This window comes from Scyliorhinus torazame, chromosome 9 (assembly GCF_047496885.1).
Source record: "Scyliorhinus torazame isolate Kashiwa2021f chromosome 9, sScyTor2.1, whole genome shotgun sequence".
NCBI lineage: Eukaryota > Metazoa > Chordata > Chondrichthyes > Carcharhiniformes > Scyliorhinidae > Scyliorhinus > Scyliorhinus torazame.
Genome location: NC_092715.1, coordinates 171,227,610 through 171,246,059, shown reverse-complemented (window position 1 = coordinate 171,246,059; position 18,450 = coordinate 171,227,610). Strand labels below are relative to the sequence as shown.

At 41.5% G+C, this 18,450-nt stretch overlaps 1 protein-coding gene across 10 annotated transcripts in view; it reads left to right on the top strand.

The window, feature by feature from the left end:
• Positions 1–17,078, top strand: part of LOC140429586 (guanine nucleotide-binding protein G(I)/G(S)/G(O) subunit gamma-7) — a 336,292-nt gene extending 319,214 nt beyond the window's left edge. For all 10 annotated transcript variants that reach the window (XM_072516801.1, XM_072516794.1, XM_072516800.1 and 7 more), the window contains one exon: positions 1,707–17,078. In XM_072516801.1, the coding sequence (XP_072372902.1) occupies positions 1,707–1,832 (126 nt within the window). In that variant the 3' untranslated portion in view covers positions 1,833–17,078. The remainder of the gene's footprint in view (positions 1–1,706) is intronic.
• Positions 17,079–18,450: the final 1,372 nt, after the last annotated feature.

Here is an 18,450-nt window from a genome sequence, read left to right as displayed (position 1 = left end):
GGAGCTGTCAAATGTGCGACCACTCACTCCATGGCTCCCACCGGAAGTCGAGTCGAGAATTTATAAATAAAACATGCGAGCGGCACGGTGGCACAGTTGTTAGCACTGCTGCCTCACGGCACCGAGGATCAAGTTCGATCCCGGCCCCGGGTCACTGTCCGTGTGGAGTTTGCACATTCTCCCCGTGTCTGGGTGGGTTTCATCCCCACAACCCAAAGTTGAGCAGGTTAGGTGGATTGGCCACGCTAAATTGCCCCTTAATTGGAAAAAAAGAATTGGGTGCTCTAAATTTATAAAATAAATAAATAAAACTGGTAACGGCATGTAAAGGCTTTTTTATAATCTTCAAATCGAATCCTAAACTCATGAACTATTTTTAGGGGAAAGCAGATTATAGATTCAAAAATGTTTTGCTTCTTCGGGCTCCTGTTTCAGTCGAGTGAAATTATTGCTCATGGGATCTTGCCCTGCACAATGTGGATGTCATGTTTGTCTACATTACAATCATGACCATACTCCAAAGGTACTTCAAACACTGTGAAGCGTTGGGATGCCTTGAGGCTATGAAAAGTGCTCTATAAATGTAATTTCTTTTTACATATACAATGAAATGCAGGTGCCAATAATACAAGTAGGTTCAAGTAGAGATCTCGCAATACAGCTATATTTGTTGAAAACCTATGAGCTATTAAAGGAAAGTCAGTACAGATTTGTTGAAGGCTATTCATTCTTGACTAACTAAATTGAGCTCTTTGATCAGAGAGTAGATGTGGTTGATGTGTATATTGGCTTTCAAAAGGTGTTTGACGAAATGGTGTACAATAAATTTGTAGGCAAAATTAAAGGCGATGGTATTAAAGGGACATGGCAGCATTGATGCAGAAGTGGCTAAAGGGAAGAAAGCAGAGAGTAGTAGGGAAGAGTTTTTGAGGCTGCAGGGAAGTGCGTCTTGGGAAAATAAATGTATAATGCAGCTCCAACTGCCTCAAGGGCAGCTGTGAGATTTGGACTCTGCTCTAAATTATGTTTAATTACACTAATAAGTCTGGAACTTTATTGTGAGTGATGTTATCATACAAATGCTTCACATGTTTGTATCAAATTATTTTCTCCACTATTTTAACATAGACATTTAAGCCACTTACTTGAATTGGAACAATGCCTCCATCTGAGTAGCACAGAGTAATTTTATTAACATTGTTCAGCATTATTTCCAGGCCAAAGAGACAAATTACAGATTCTTATTTGTCAACATATTTTCTAAAATGTTTATCCCGTGACACTCCACAAGGTCATTGTGAAGCCTATTCAGTATCAAATAAGTTAAATAAAAATGTACAGGTTGATCCCACCTTATTTATCAGATCTGTACTGCTGTTGTGACATAAGGAATAAACATTTTCAGGAAAGTAGCCAACTAATTTATGTCAATAATTTGGGTCTGTTGGGGGATTTCAATCTCACTTTTCAACCTTAGGGACTAAGAAGGGGATGAACTAGTCATATAATTTTGAGGGTAAATGTTTTTTGAAGAAAGTAATAATTTTGTAGTTTCACAACATGTCATGTTTATGCTTCTGCTGCTGTAAGACCGAGGTTAAAGCTGCAGAATTTGCAAAACACTGCAAGCAGTCACTGTTTTTCTGTGTTCTCTTACATCATTGCGGGAGTAGTCAATGTCATTGATGATTCTTTAACCTCGACAGGTATCAAAGGCAGCTGTAGATTTGATGAACTACTGTGAACAGCATGCACGAAATGACCCATTGCTCGTTGGTGTGCCAGCCTCTGAAAACCCTTTCAAGGATAAGAAACCTTGCACCATTCTATAGCTGCTGCCAGTCATCTTTTCGCAAACTAACCACAGCATCAGAGGACCTGCCAAGAATTTCTATTGGTAATCAGACCTTGAGAAGCAAATGCAGCTTCTGAAATGCAGGACTGCTGTGGAAATGTGTTTTTAAAAATAGGAAAAAAGTTGGATTCTGTTTGTTTGTCAACTAAGCATGTTTCTGGAAGTGAAGGAAAGAAGATGTTATGGTGAAGAGCTTTGAAAAAGGATTGCTATTTTGGACTTTTATGATAGATTTTCTGATTGTAATATTAAGATCTTAGGTTTAAAAAAAAACTCGGCAAGGATAATATTTTTGCCTAAAATTACATTTTTAAAATTATAAGTGTATGTGTAAAGAGTGTAACATTTGGAAGACGATATAGTTTGGGCAATAACACACAAGATGAAGAGGAGCAATTGACTGCATCCATTGTATTTTTAAATGTCACATTCTTCATCTTTATTGTCATTAGCAATTAGATACATACTGGTGTAGCAGTGTAGTTTAACTTCCCCCACCGTTTAAATTTCATATTTACACTACCAAAGTACTTGCCAAGGTAAACTGATGTAAATCATCAATGTTTTATTCATTCTTTCTTCATCTGTTTTTCTTAATAAGAACTGGTAATTAACTTACCCATAAAAAACAGCCCAAACTATAGGATGATTCAGAGTTGTCTTTGCTCAATAGTATGACGCAAAATTTAAAATATTTTGTTCAGCAGATGCAAATATTTATTCCCTCAAAAGTAACACCAGGGGTACCCATACAATCCATTTAGACACTCAAGGCATGTATGTGGATTAAGCTAACTTGTTCTATCTATCTGAACATACATTTTCTTTATGCCACTTTAAGTGACAAATTATCCAACAATGTAGAGGATAAGGTTTATTTTATTGCCATGAGTCTATATGGACACCATATTTAAAGATCCTAAACTAAACTGTATTATACTTCAACATAAAATATTTAACTAATTCATACTGTTAATTTATAACTCCTAGAAATCATGCTTATTGAATTTTTCTTTGAAACTTAAATTCTGGGGCGCGATTTAACCACCACATTGCGCCAGGCGCAGATCTGGGCACACCGTTAAATAGCGGGAAAGGCCAAAATCATAAATCGTGCCAGGCGCAAATCAGTTTGCCATCTAACAGGCTCGCTCCTGATGCCGAGTTCCGGATCTCGCCGAAATATTGCAAATATATCATTGATCCCAATTTTCATTAACTGTCATCTCATTAGCGAGATTGAAGTCGAATGAAATGGCCTCCCGGGAATTAACCGGCTGCCCCACTCTGATGGTCATTTTAACTCCTTTTGACTGAGAAACCTCTAGCTTCACAGCTGGAAGCTATTGCTAATAAGGAATTGGCCTTATTAGTTGTGAGAGTACTTCACAGCTGCCGGTTGTGTTTGCTGCTGCTTGTGGCAGCAAATGTCTGGAGACTGCTGTTGTGATTTCCTTCCTTTACTGCAACTGGAAAGAAGAACAATTTTTTACAAGATACCTGGGTCCTGGAACACCGGGCTCTGGGGGACGTATGAGTCCAGAAGGCGATCCGGTTTGAAGCAAGAATACGCTGCGGGACCTGGTGCCGACATTGATCTGAATCGACCACCTGATGATGCCGCTGAAGAAATGCTTTTGCAGATTGCTGATGCTTTTGTTGCTGGTGTGGTGAGTGGTGCATGTAACTGGCATGTCACCGCAGGTCAAACATGCTGGAAGTTAGGGATGTTCAATTGCACCCTGTGCGCCAGTGGAATATGTGAGTTCCAGGATTTGGTTCCTGTGAGATTGGACTGTGTGGGAGGGTCTGCACAGCTGCGGCTCCTGGACGGAGAATGGCACTGATACGTGGAACAAGTCTCACATTGATGGATAGACCATTTCTACAACATAATTCTGGACATGATAACACATTCTCAGGGTTATCCTCTGCCTGCGAGGGATGATACCGTGTTTGTTTTGTGTGAAAATGAGCTGATATAGCTTTGTATTGGTACCAATGTGGAACGGTGACATTTCCTTGTTGCTTAATGGTTCGTGTGATATGTGGAATGATACATAAATAATTTTCAAATCTTTGTTACTATTGACCATTTAATAAGCAAAGTATTCTCAAGTGGCTTCTCGTGGGTACACATGCCATGTCTCAGATGATGATTATTGCATGGCAATTCAATCAAACTTTGATGCCTGAACAGTTTGCCTGACTTCTAGAAGTGTCAGCACCACAGAGGCAGCAGCCAACAATCAAACACTCAAAAGAGCTGGGCTTCAGAACTGGGGATACCCTTGTGACCAAAGGGTGAGTATTTGGATCAGGGAACAGCACCTGAGCACGGTCTCCCTCATGTTCCCGGCAAGGATCTGGGGTCTAGGGGCTCCTGCTGTTGCCGCGAGTGAGTGTGTAGAGCGAGGTTTTCCAGCACAACTGGCTGGCTGGATGGCACTCAGGATACGTAAGGGTGGGTGACGGCTTGTGAGATTTGAGAGTTCCTGGGTGGAAGCCCTCACTGATTGTCGGTCTACCTCCTTCTGCAATTCCTTACAGATAACAAAATGGATGGTGGTGTCGATCCCGCAGAGGATGCCCTCACCGTGCTGGTGGCAGCCCAGGCGACCAGAAGCCAGAGAAGGCAGCAGCGTCAGCACAGGCTGGAGATGTTACCCCATGTGTAGGGGGCCACCACAGACCCTGAAGACCCAGCCACCCATCAGGCTGAGGAGGAACCCAGAGGGGGATGCCAGTGATGGCCCATGGTGTACAAATATCGTTGGTCTTTTGAGCTGATGACGGACAGCATGTGCCACAGGATACCTCTGTCTTAACAAAGAGGCAGCGCAACACCTGTGCTGGATTGTCGCTGACATCCCTTCCTGAATCTTACGGCCATGTCTTAGTCAGCTCTGGGATCATTTTGTCGTAAGGCGCAACATCTCACTGGGCCTCAGCTGAGTCCTGGGATCCAGCCGACCTCCGACTGCTGACTCCCGTGGATGTTCCTGCGTCCAACTGATGTGCATCAGCAACTGTGTGTTGTTCACCAGATTGTGCTGCAGAAGCCTGTCCACTAATGTCTCCCACTGAGATGTGTGTCTCTGCACTGGTGGAAGGTGGGGGGTGATAGCTGTGGTGCCTTAATGGTGGTCTCCTTGGAGCTCTCCTCCGAGGTGGGTTCTTGCATCGCTGGGGTGGGGGGCGGGTGAGAACTCCGGATTACCCGGCCCCATCAGGTGGTAATCCTGTGAGACAATGGACATGTGCTCAGTGAGAGGGAATGATCTTTTGCCTGACATGAACAACTCACTTGAGACAGGTCATCTGGGTGAAGAGGCAGTGGATCCTCACCACCACCACGCAGACCAACCTTGCTGTCGGTAACTGCTCTCTCCCCGGACAACCCCGTGATTTCCGGGCCCCACTCCTCATCGGGGGTGAAGACTCAGATCTCTGATACTCCGCCCCTGTCTTGGCCCTTTCCCGCTTATTATTGGCTATCTTCTCCTGCGGGGACAAATGAGCCACACACTTGATGAATCAGGGGAGTCTAAACAGGTGCTGTGTGGGCACCAAAACTGGACATGAAGCGGGTGTGCTGTTAGGTGCCAGGGGGTGCTGAGGAGCAAACACGAAGATCGGATGTGCAGAGGGTGCGAGGTGTCAGACAGGGATTTGTTGGAGGGAGGGGGAGGGGGTCTTGGGAATTTTAAAGGTGGGAGACAGAACTGAATCCAGGAGAAAGATGGTAACTTACTCTTGCAGCTTGGTGAAGGTCACTGATCGTTGGCCCTCCTGGTCAGCCTGCCCACACTGACACTGCCTCCCAGGTGGTATTGGTGGCCCTGCAGCCAACCCTCCGACCCCCTCAGGGGAAACTGGATCACCCACCCCTCGTTCTCAGCGTTCAGAAGACTGTCCAGATTGGCACCCCAAAGCGAGGAGTAGGTCTGTGCGTTGCCAACCTTGTATGTAAAGTTGTATGGGAGCATTTAAAAGCAGCTCCCCTTGTTAGTGGCGAGACGCTGAGGCACAAGCCTAGCAAATCAGACGGTGAGACAGCTAGTAATGGCGAGAAGCTCGCGGGGGCTCATTTACGGCACTAAGTGCCATTAAATACAGGCCTCAATCTCACCTCCGCGGCCGTCGGGAATCACGCCAAAAATTACACTTTGAAATGTTTTTGTTAAATCGCGCCCCGATCTATTATTTGCAGTATTACCCACAGTATACCACTTACCATGCAGAGAGAGAAATCTGCACAGTGCCACACCAGCAACTGCAGATTGACAAAACTTCTGGGAATGTCAGTTTAAAACTAAAACAAAGGTTATTTGCCTATGTGTCAAATGAGCCACAGCTCTTCACATGTCCTTGTTCATTACAAGAAACCTCTTGAGGATCACAAACTGTAGTCTTGTGCCAAAAAACATCAAAATGCCAAGTGATTTATGTCATAGTGAAGTGTTAGAAAACTTTGAAAACCACAAGCATTAAAAAAAACATTTATTATTGTATTGGAAGACAAGTGTTAAAACATTTGCCAAGATTTTTCTGTTTAACATCTTTAAACAGGTTGCATGTGCATTGTTCTTTCAGCTGCCTTGCATTTTTATTCTCAGCTGTTAAGTGTTAGGTAAGCCTGCCATATTTATAATAAAACTTTTTTTTTTTAAGAACTATATTGTCTCACCAAGAACGCCACCGTAAACTTCACACTAAGTTACTGTATGATTAAATGCTATTTGCGTATGTCCAAGTACACAGTGAACAAGATCATTTCTCATATTAAAATTCTTGAAGCATTTGAAAATGTAGTTGTGCAATAGACAATTTTTGGAAGTGGCTCTTTAAGTAACTGGAAGGAGAAGCATATGGCCTGTGACGGACTATAGAATTTTGTGACACATAATCTTGTCTTGCCATGTCAATCCTGCCACCTGTGCTTCTCCTTGCTTTTAACTCTTTTTTTGTTCTTTACAGGGTCTTAGAACAAAACAGAAAAACTTTACCTTTTATTAGCTGTGCAAATTATAGTATTTCTTTTATCATGCCAAACCATGAATTGACTACTCGTACCTTGAAAGAGCACTACGCAGAGGCACTTAACTGAAGTAGAAATTTTAAATTTGCAGATCTATTAACAAATTTCACAAAACTGTTGACTGAGATTTATTCCAAAGTCTTTTAACCTGACATTTGATTAAAAAACCCTGTTGCGAGTATATTTTCCCAAGCTTGATGATTGCAGATTCATGTCACAATACTTTCAATCAAATTTAGCTTACATATACAGATTCATAAATTAACTTCCGATGTGCACAATCGACTGTAAGACTGGAAATCATACATTTTAACAAGTTACATTGGTGCTAAGATGTACTATAGCAAGGAATGATAGAATGGATGCTTGTGTCTCATAAATTCATTTGCTGTCTCAATGTATAAAATAGTCTTGCAACCAAGGATGTAAGATTCTTTCTGTGGGAAGGCTGGGAGAAAGGGGAGGAAGCTGGAGGTAGTGACATCTAAAATATCTTAGCTGCCTTCTCAAGAGCAGTATTGAAAGAAGTCTGGGAGTCTTGTCACTTCCCTCCCTTTTGTACGAAGAAAAGCATCAGGGCACAAAAATCAGCGGAGAAAGATTATTTTGAATGACCTATCCCTGCCTCCCCAAAACTGAGTTTCAAATAGCATGCTGTTGTGGGAAAAATCAACCACTTCAAGAGTCAGACTTGCTGTGATCAGATAAATGCAGTTTTATTGTTACACGAAGCTTCGGGAGAAAGCGTACGTACCCCGCGGTACAGTAGCCAGCCTGTCTCCCGGTTTGAATGGCAGTCATTCATTTTATACTTTGGGTTCACAATGAGCCTAGATACAAAACATTTATCCCCTTGTTATCTTTAAAAATTTTATAGATTGTACATCGCTATTTGTAAGCATTTTGCCATTTACACATGGTTATAGTCAAAGAGGTTTATTGTCCCTTTGTTTTAGGAAATGGCCCAAGACATTCGTATTAGCATATCATTGTGTACACCTTGGCTGAAGTCAGCTTTATTCAAGTGGTGTCCCGCATTTATGTATTTCTTAATCTTCCTTTGTCCTGGATCTGTTCCTATCTGTCCTACTGGCACCCCACTGGACTCCAGGCATCAGTTATGTCTGCTTTATTCTCTGTGTCTCCATCTTATGTGTCAGGCAGCCATCTTCTGTGCCAAGTGCCCTTTTGAACCATTTCCCACTTCAATGCAATAGTAATAATCACCCGAGTAAAAGGGTACTCTTCTACTTCACTACAGCTAGTCAGGACATGTTCTTTGAAAGGTCTTTTTATGTTTCTTGACTTTCTCAAACATTCAATGATAAAATATGATGAGATGAGATTTTTCTTTCAGTCTTCATAATTTACCTGGTGCGAGGGCAGCACGGTGGCACAGTGGTAGCACTGCAGTCTCATGGCGCTGAGGTCCCAGGTTTGATCCCGGCTCTGGGTCACTGTACGTGTGGAGTTTCCACATTCTCCCCGTGTTTGCATGGGTTTTGCCCCCGCAACTCAAAAGATGGTAGGTGGATTGAACACGCTAAATTGCCCCTCAATTGGAAAAAATGAATTGGGTACTCTTAATTTATATTTTTTTTAAATAATAATTTACCTGGTGCCATTACAAATTGCTCTAACAATAATAATATTTATTAGTGTCACAAGAAGGCTTGCATTAACACTGCAATAAAGTTACTGTGAAAGTCCCCTAGTCGCCACATTACAGCTCCTGTCCGGATACACTGAGGGAGAATTCATAGTGTCCAATTCACCGAACAAACACATTTTTCGGGAGACACCTGCAATGTGATAAAAATGTTCTGAATAATAACGAATGAACGGACATCGCGCAACAATCACCAGGCAGGAATGTTCCCTTCCAGTCGGGGAACACTTCAGCAGTCAAGGGCATTCAGCCTCTGATCTCCGGGTAAGCGTTCTCCAAGGCGGCCTTCAGGACACGCGACAATGCAGAGACGCCGAGCAGAAACCTATAGCCAAGTTCCGCACACATGAGTGCGGCCTCAACCGGGACCTGGGATTCATGTCGCATTACATTCATCCCCCACCATCTGGCCTGCGAAATCCTACCAACTGTCCTGGCTTGATACAATTCACACCTCTTTAACCTGCGGTTACCCCATCTCTGGATCTGTAAAGATTTAATCACCTGCTAATGCTCGCATTCCAAACATTGATTGGCATCTTTGAATTTGTCTATATATGTGTTTCTGGAACATACCCCTTCATTCACCTGAGGAAGGAGCAGCGCTCCGAAAGCTAGTGACATCAAAACAAACCTGTTGGACTTTAACCTGGTGTTGTAAGACTTCGTACTGTGCTCACCCCAGTCCAACGCCGGCATCTCCACATCCTGAATAATATTGTAAGAAAATGCACTTAGTGTTGGCTTTCACAGCAAGGCTTGCAACATTAAATTATCATGTCACCCAAGCACATGTCTTTATGCCTACCTTCTACTTCATTTATTCTTGGGAAATTCACTGTAAAACCCCACTCTGCAAGCATTGTTTTCTTTCGGTATGTGATTTTGAATTTTAATCAAACCCAAGATGAGTGAACAACATAGAAATAAAAGAAAATAAATGGGACAGCCTGGCATAATGTGAACTGGTCAATGTCAGATGAACTAGACTTCAGAAGTCAATGCATTCTTCAGCAAATCTTAATCGTCCTTGTTTGATCATTCTGGGTGATGTTGTGTCAAGCGCTTGGTAGACTGAGATTGGTATAAAAACATGCAGTAAAGTCGCCATAGCCCCAGATGACCTTAGGCTACTTTCCCCTTTGAGGAGGAGAGCTGACTGGTGGTGATTTAACCTGAGGATCGATACACGTCAGGAGAAGGGCAAAGTTGAGAAAGGGGGGGCCTTCATGTTTTTTTTCTTTATTCGATTATGCGATGTGGACGTCGCTGGCTGGACCAGCATTTATTGCCCATCACCAAGGGCATTTAAGAGTCAATCACATTGCTGTGGATCTGGTGTCACATAAGAACTAGGAGCAGGAGTAGGCCATCTGGCCCCTCGAGCCTGCTCCACCATTCAATGAGATCATGGCTGATCTTTTGTGGACTCAGCTCCACTTTCCGGCCCGAACACCATAACCCTTAATCCCTTTATTCTTCAAAAAACTATCTATCTTTATCTTAAAAACATTTAATGAAGGAGCCTCTACTGCTTCACTGGGCAAGGAATTCCATAGATTCCCAACCCTTTGGGTGAAGAGGTTCCTCCTAAATTCAGTCCTAAATCTACTTCCCCTTATTTTGAGGCTATGCCCCCTAGTTCTGCTTTCACCCGCCAGTGGAAACAACCAGCCCGCATCTATCCTATCTATTCCCTTCATAATCTTATATGTTTCTATAAGATCCCCCCTCATCCTTCTAAATTCCAACGAGTACAGTCCCAGTCTACTCAACCTCTCCTCGTAAACCAACCCCTTCAGCTCTTGGAATAAACTTGTGAATCTCCTCTGCACACCCTCCAGTGCCAGTACGTCCTTTCTCAAGTAAGGAGACCAAAACTGAACACAATACTCCAGGTGTGGCCTCACTAACACCTTATACAATTGCAGCATAACCTCCCTAGTCTTAAACTCCATCCCTCTAGCAATGAAGGACAAAATTCCATTTGCCTTCTTAATCACCTGTTGCACCTGAAAACCAACTTTCTGCGACTCATGCACTAGCACACCCAGGTCTCTCTGCACAGCAGCATGTTTTAATATTTTATCATTATGTAGACCAGGTAAGAATGACAGATTTCCTTCCCTAAAGGGCATTAGTGAACCAGATGGGTTTTTACGACAATCGGCAATGGTTTCATGGTGATCATTCGACTTAATTTCAGACATTTATTGAATTCAAATTCCACCATCTGCCCTGGTGGGATTCGAATCCAGATCCGCAGAGCATTACCCTGGGTCTCTGGGTTACTAGTTCAGCGACAATACCACTATGCCACCACCTCCCCTTCAAAGGAATTGGGATAGAATATGCTTTACATTGATTATGAATGTATTTGGGAAGTATCTTACAGTCTAGGAGACCTTGTGGCCAGAAGTAGGTGATATGTTACCACCTTCTCTAGGGAAATGTTAAACTGACCATAGACGTTCCTCCTGGCGCTAAGGTAATCTGAGCTTAATAACTACTTTTCCTGCCATGTTAGTGCCAATATTATTATCTGCTTCACAAGAAAATATTCCTTGACCACACTTTCCACTACCACCTGTGGTGGTAAACATGTTCTGTCAGTTGTGTCTGACAGGAATATATCTTCATTAATAACCTAATATCAGTAATGCTTTTGGGAGATTATGCAATGCATCTTGGTTAGCATAGATAAGTTTGGAGAACAAACTTCTCATTAACCTGATACAATTATTGTATATTCTTCAGTAGAAACCTGTGTTCTTTTTGGATAAACAACATAACATTAATCCTTGCATGGGCAGAGAAGAACAACATTTCTAATTCTTTCTGGATCCTTCACTAGTTTAAGATATCAAAGATTGCAGCCAGTTATTTGATGGTCCAAGAAGAGGAATAACCATCTTGTATTCATCTAGTACCTTTCATGACTTCCGGGTGTGCCAAAGCAGTTAACAATTAAGTACGTCTGCAGCACTCATTGTTATAAGAATATATGGCAACCAATTGAATACATTACCTTCTGACTCAAAGACAGCAGTGCTACCACTCAGCCAAGACTGACACATACAAAATGAGCAAGAGATTTCTCATCTCTGGGTGACTATTGCCCAGAATAGTGTTATTGTTGGATCTCAATATTCCAGCTATCAGCAGTTTGTGGAAGCTTCCTAGAGTTAGAACTTTTCTCTAAAGAATGGAAGCTGTGTCTCATTTGAATTATCTTTCTCTGACATCTTGACTGTCAACCAGTAATCTAGATGTCTGAGACTCAAAAATCAGCACAATAACATTTTCAAGTCACTACACTGAAAAGTTATTTTGACAATGCAAAGTAGAAAGTACTCAGTATTTGGTGCTCCAAATCATCTGTTGGTTCGACAATCTATTCACTACCTTCTCTCCTGTCGTGTTTTCAGGGACTTTGAATCAGGTTCTGCATGTCAACAATGTCTATTTTTTGCTAAAACAATTGGCCCAGGAGAATTCACCATCCTATTCACCATTTTGTAAACGGCACCCATACATCAAGTCTGGCAGCCCAGCCAGCATGAAATCTAAACACCAGATCATGGTTAAATTTAATACTAAGATGATTTCATGGAAAGGAGCAATCCTAGCCATATCACATCTGCTAAATATTTTATAATATTTCTTTGTTCACCGCGATGTGGGCATCGCTGACTATATCTGCATTTGTTGCCCATCCCTAATTGTCTTGGAGAAAGTGGTAGTGAGCCACCTTCTTGAACTGCTGCAGCCTATGTGATGTAGGCACATCCATCATGCTGTTAGGGATGGAGTTCCAGGATTTTGACTCAATGATAGTTAAGGAACAGCGATATAGTTCCAGGTCAGGATGGTGGGTGGCTTGGAGTTGAACTTGCAGGTGGCGGTATTCCCGTTCATGTGCAATTCTTAAGAGTCAGAATTCCATTATCACCATTCTAAACTTCACTCCACTGTGATCCAGTATTTTGTAATTCTACACCATTTCCTTCCTAATCCATTCACATTTTAGAGTCAAAGAAATGTTTTTAAAACATAAAGCAAACAAAGTGGACTATGCCATCACTAAGCAGTGGCTCACAAGATCTCCTTGGCATAATTTCTGGTTGCTAATTTTTATCTACCAACATCAGTGGCTCACTTTACCAGAGGAACAGTTTCCTCATTTCCAATGGCAGCTGTGGTTTAGAATAAATTTATAAGAGAGTTCAGTTGTACCAATATATACCTGCATTCCAAAGGCAAAAATAACTTTGCTTGTCAGACCACATGCCAAAATCAGTTTTAGAAGTATTCTGCCATTTGGAGATGTATTTATTTATTTCAAACGCTTTCAACTATGATATGCTTTGAGGTCACCTGAGAGGACAAATCCTTACTGAAGTGCCTTTGGTGTGATTGGTGAAAAGTAGCAATGCTGACTTGAAACAGCTGGCTACCACTGCAGTTCAGTGATTCCCAACTGGGGAAGGGACGGGAATCACGTTTACTGCTCTCCTACTGCTTTGGGAATCTTACCATGTGGAGAGCTTGGCTCCGGTCTCTGTATTTTGATTCTTCAACACAAGCCACCCAGCTCCTTCCTCAATCACTTTTATTTCATTCACCAACATTTAGAATCAAAAGTAGCCTTACGGATGTAGTTTGTACAGGATTACTGAACTAGGCATCCTGTGTTATACTTATCTGTAAAGGTATAGATGTAACCCATCTCTGTGGGCAAAGCTCCGCTCTAGAAAAAAGATATGTCATCTAAATCACATATTGGTAAGGAGTAAATTAATCATACCGTTCAAAGTTAAAATAAATGCTCATCAGTCTGGTTGGTTCATTTTCATGGTGGGACATTCAAGGTAGTAAAGGTAATGGAGTTTAAGAAAGAAAACAATTGTACAAGCCTTTAAAATGTTAACAGAATCAAATCAATTTCATCAGGAAAACACAAAATGGCGGTTGGTTCTGAAACTTTGGACAAAGGTCAATTACTAGAATTTATTTTGTTTTCCAATTCGGGTGGCATGGTGGACTATTGAACATTCAATTAGGTTCACTTTCCCAGTCCTAAACGGCATCCAAAGCCAATAGTCCTTGGAGTACCAGTTTTCTGGGTTTTGGCCAGTTTACCAGAGGAAGCCCTTAAAACTAGGAAGGTGTAACTTGCAAATCATCATTCTTTCTATTCCTTTTATGTGGAGTCACGGTGATGGTAGCCATGGAGAATTATAGGATGAAAGCCACCCACCCTAGGAATACAGTGTGGAGGAAGGAAGACTGATAAAGGGGTAAAAGTTGCAACAAAACAAATTTCCGTTCTTAATGCTTCTGCAACAGTTTAAATCCAGTTTCGGTAATCTGGAATCAGGCCATTATCAGGGCTCTAGTAATACAGCACATAGAATGTGCCTGAATTTACCATCTATTTCAGACTAGGTATTTCTTAAGGAAGGTTTTCCTAGGTTGTATATTTGACCTAAAGGAAAATAGCTGCTTTTCATCACAATAGACAAAAAATATCACATTAAATAAAACTTAATTTGAAAGTTTTATTGACCTGCAGTGAGAAATCACAGAAGTATCCTTTCCATTTGACTTATAGTGAAAGCAGTTATTTCTGTAAATTAATGGATATATCTAACGTGATCTTAAAATAACCAAAAAAATGCAACCAACCCTTTGAAGAAGTTGTTTTAAAATACTGTAAGCAGTGAACATAATTCAATTCTAAGGAAGAAAGAAGGCAATTAATTTGACGACTCTATCGTACAGATAAATTTTATATTGGTGCTTGATCTAGTGTACATACAGGCAGGATTCTCCAGTCCCCCAGCCGCGTGTTTCTCGGGGACACGTAAGTTGCTGACGGCAAAATTCTGCCACCACTTGTCAATGGGATTTCCCATTGAAAGCACCCCGCGCTGCTGGGAAACCCATGGATGAGGGCACGCTGACAGTGAAAAAGGAGAATCCCAACGGCAAGAGAATTCTGGCCATTATGATATAAAAACAGTGACTAAGGCCACGATTTAACGGGAAAAGAACAGTCCAGTTTTGAACAGGTTTAGCGGGGTTGTTCCCAGTGCTTGCTATCGAATGGAACTCGTTATTTTTTTCATGCCTTGGTAGGGAACACTCTGCCAAGGTCTCAATCAGCCGCATTTACTTCACTGAGGAGCCCCAATCGTGGCACCCCAATCTCTTGAACTCCCGACACGGCCCCCAAACCCCCCCCCCGTCAATGTCTCAACGCACAACACCTCATATGGGCCGAGCTAGTAGTGCCACGGTGTCCAGGTGGCATCAGCAGTGCCAGGGTGCCAACCTGCCCAGAGGCCAACCACCCGGGGACCTCCAATCGGCTATGAACCCAACCCCCCCCCCCCAGTGCCATTCCGCCTAGTCCCCATTTGTGACCAGTGCTAAATGGCGCCTGGCTGGGGTCTCCTCGGCGAGGCCCAGGGGCTGGTTGGTTCTGGCGTAGGCATAGTTAAGTGAGCAGTTGAGCTCACTTAACTATGCAAGCCTTGGCGGGATCCAAATCGCGACATCTCATGAGATCTTGTTAGATCTCGCAGGGCATAACGATGGTCAGGAATCCCAGAAGAGATCTCTCGAGGTATTTACCGGAGATGACCCGTCCCGATTCCGGCGGGACGCGACCGTAATTCGCACCCAAGACTACTTGTGCTGCTGTTCATAAATATTAAACACAAAGATAAACTATATGTGGTTTTAGAAAAGCAACAAGGAGAAACCATAGACTTACTATGGAGATGTAAGGGGGTTAATTTTGCCTTTTACATACCGATCAGCGGAAGCCTCATGATTATGAGCCCTGCTGAATTCAATTTGACAGCTGAGCTGAAATGTGCCAAAATGGCATCCTGATTCAGCTCACTGAACTGAGGTATCACGGTCAGGTCGACTAAACCCCTAGAATAATAGGTTATAGCAGTGGGAGGAGGAATTCAGTTGTGGAGAGTGAGGGCCTCAGAACAGCAGCAGCCCGTACCTACAGGGCTTACAAAAATAATATCATGCCTGTATTTAAGTTCCATCAAGTTTGCATGGTGTAGGATCCAACCAGCTCTGGCAAAAAAATGGCAGTCGGGTGTTTCATTTGTGCCATAGAACTCCAATTTCCATAGTAAAAGGGATCTATTGCCTGAACCACCATGCCGCCTCTTTCAAAACGGAGCCAACAACAATAAACTTGTATTTATATTGCATCATAAACATGATAAAGCAATTCAAACTCCATGAACCAGTTGCATTAACACAATGGTAAGGCTACCAACACCAGGCGGAAGTCTTTGCCATCCTGTTTACACAAGGTAAAGACAGTGAAACTCAACCCCAATCTCATTAAGTACATTTTTCTCAAATAATGAATACTGAGATCCAATAATCATCACCTGCCACCTGAAATTTAAGGATAATCACCACTGTTTGATGTGACAAGCATAAACATAATCCTGTGGTTCCCATACATGAAAATAAAAACCCTAAGTATTCACAAAAAGTTGTTTATCAATATGTACTTGGATAGGGTCATGTTAGTCACAATTGTCCTTCCCTGCATAAAGCTGACATAGTGTACCAATTAAACATTTTTATGAAAGCATTGTTGGCATTCTTTTGAGTGTGGACTGAATGAGATGGAATTAATAATCTTACAGAGAACACAAGGCACAAATCACTTTGCTTGTACTATGGAAGAAAGTTTCTTATGCCAAGCCATGTTTTTAGCTCAAACTTGATGAATACAAATGGAAATATTTACATTTAATATTCCTGAACAGACGAGAATTGTATTTTTTTTCAGTAATTACAATCAAACATTTGATTAATCCATATCATAAAAAGCTGAAATACCAAGTATTACACTGACAAAAATAAAAAGAATCTGGAGTGGGAGGAAAGATTTCCAAAATGGCAGCCGCCAAGTGTGTGCATTATGCATACGAGCTCTCCTAACAGCCTCTAGGTAGCAAATGATACTTCTGTATTCCAACTAAATTATATTTCTCTTACTTTTCACAAAACAAGAAACTGGTTGTTCGTGTTAATTTGTTTTCTATGCGTATCAAGTTAAATGTCTTTTTACTTTGAGTATTCACTTGTGTTGTGTGTGTTCTGAATGCATATATAAGAATATGTATCAATAAAACACAATAAGGATAAGATAATTATTTGTGACCAGTAGTTGTGTACCTTGTATTAAACCCCTTACTGAATGTGCTTTGTAGATTCTCTGTAATTTGATTGCTATCGAGGCTAACATTTAAGGGGTTAGAGTATTGCCAGATGTTTTCACAATAATTCTATTCGTGCTGTATGAATTGTGAACTGTGCTTGCTATCTTTGTTGCCCCTTTTCAGTTATGCTATTAACACCCTTATTGCACAATGTTCAAAGTGTTGTACAATTTTGCAGGATGACTTGATGGAACTCCAAAGCATTCATACGTTATTTTAATAAATTAGGTTTTTAAGATACACGTGTATATATATGAATTACTTTGTGAATCTGTCTTGCAGTTTCAGCAGCATTGCCAACACATTAATACTCGCGACATTAACATTTTAATATTATTGAACTTCTGAAAAATGATTTCACTTGAAAATGTTTTTAGGAGAACACCTGTCCTGTACAACAGAGTTGTGACTGCATCAGCGTAATAACTGATTTTCACCTGCTTTTCACACAGGTGCAAGAAACAATCTGCCTTTGACCCATAAAATGGTGACAGTCTTAAGAGTAATTAAACATTAGGCATAATAAAACAGATCCCACTATTGAAGCATGGAACCAGTGTGTGGTATTTATGTTTGACAAATTAATGAAATAAATATGGACAATTGTAGTCAGCAGGTCAACCTGGTGGAATAGACTCTAAACTAGAAGTTTAAGTATAAAATTCCAGCCTTGGCTAATAAGACCATAAGACATAAGAGCAGAGTTAGGCCACTCGGCCCATTGAGTCTGCTCCACCATTCAATCATGGCTGATACATTTCTCATCCCCATTCTCCTGCCTTCTCCCCATAACCCCTGATCCCCTTAACAATAATTTAGCTTGCATCAATTTAGTCTTGGATCATTGGATTCAGCACATTAAAGTAGCAAACAGTCTGTCTTGAACAGATGGTGGAACTTTGTAGGTTTAGTTCTGCACTGCAGAAGTACATATGGTCAGGCAATTGGTTGTAGCTATGCCAAAGTTAACAGAAGCCCATTGTGTGTCCACTATTAGTGGCAGTAAACAGCATTGGAGGAAAACATAAAATGCAAAAAAAATGTCAGTGCAATTGTTATGCTACCACTTAGTTACCCAGCTTGTGTGTTCTTGATCTCATCCAAGTTTGGAACAAGTATCACACTCAGAAAATGATCATGTTTTTAAACTAAAAGAAAATCACAGGGATGATGAAATAAGATATATTAACATTCATCTCTGCTAATAATTGTTATACCTCACTGAAACATTTTTGTACCTCTGCACACCACTCACCTACTCACCACTGTTACATCCCTGCAAACCCATTATTACACCTCTGCTAACCACTGTTACAGCTGATGTTAGCTACTATTACACACACGCCAACCACTTTCACCCTTTGAACTATTGTTATACATCTGCTAAGAGTGCCACATCCTTCTACCCAATGTCACATGTTGTGTTATGTAATTTGGAATAACACAAGCTGCCACTTGATGCAGTTTTGAGTAAAAGATGCTCCAGACTTTGAAGTGAGTTCAATGTGTTTTATTGAACTATTAGCACAGTTCTCAATGAGTTCGACTCTCTGCTAATCTAAATGTAGTAACTCAGTCTAACTGAACCAGCCTTGCTCTAAGCCACGTGCTG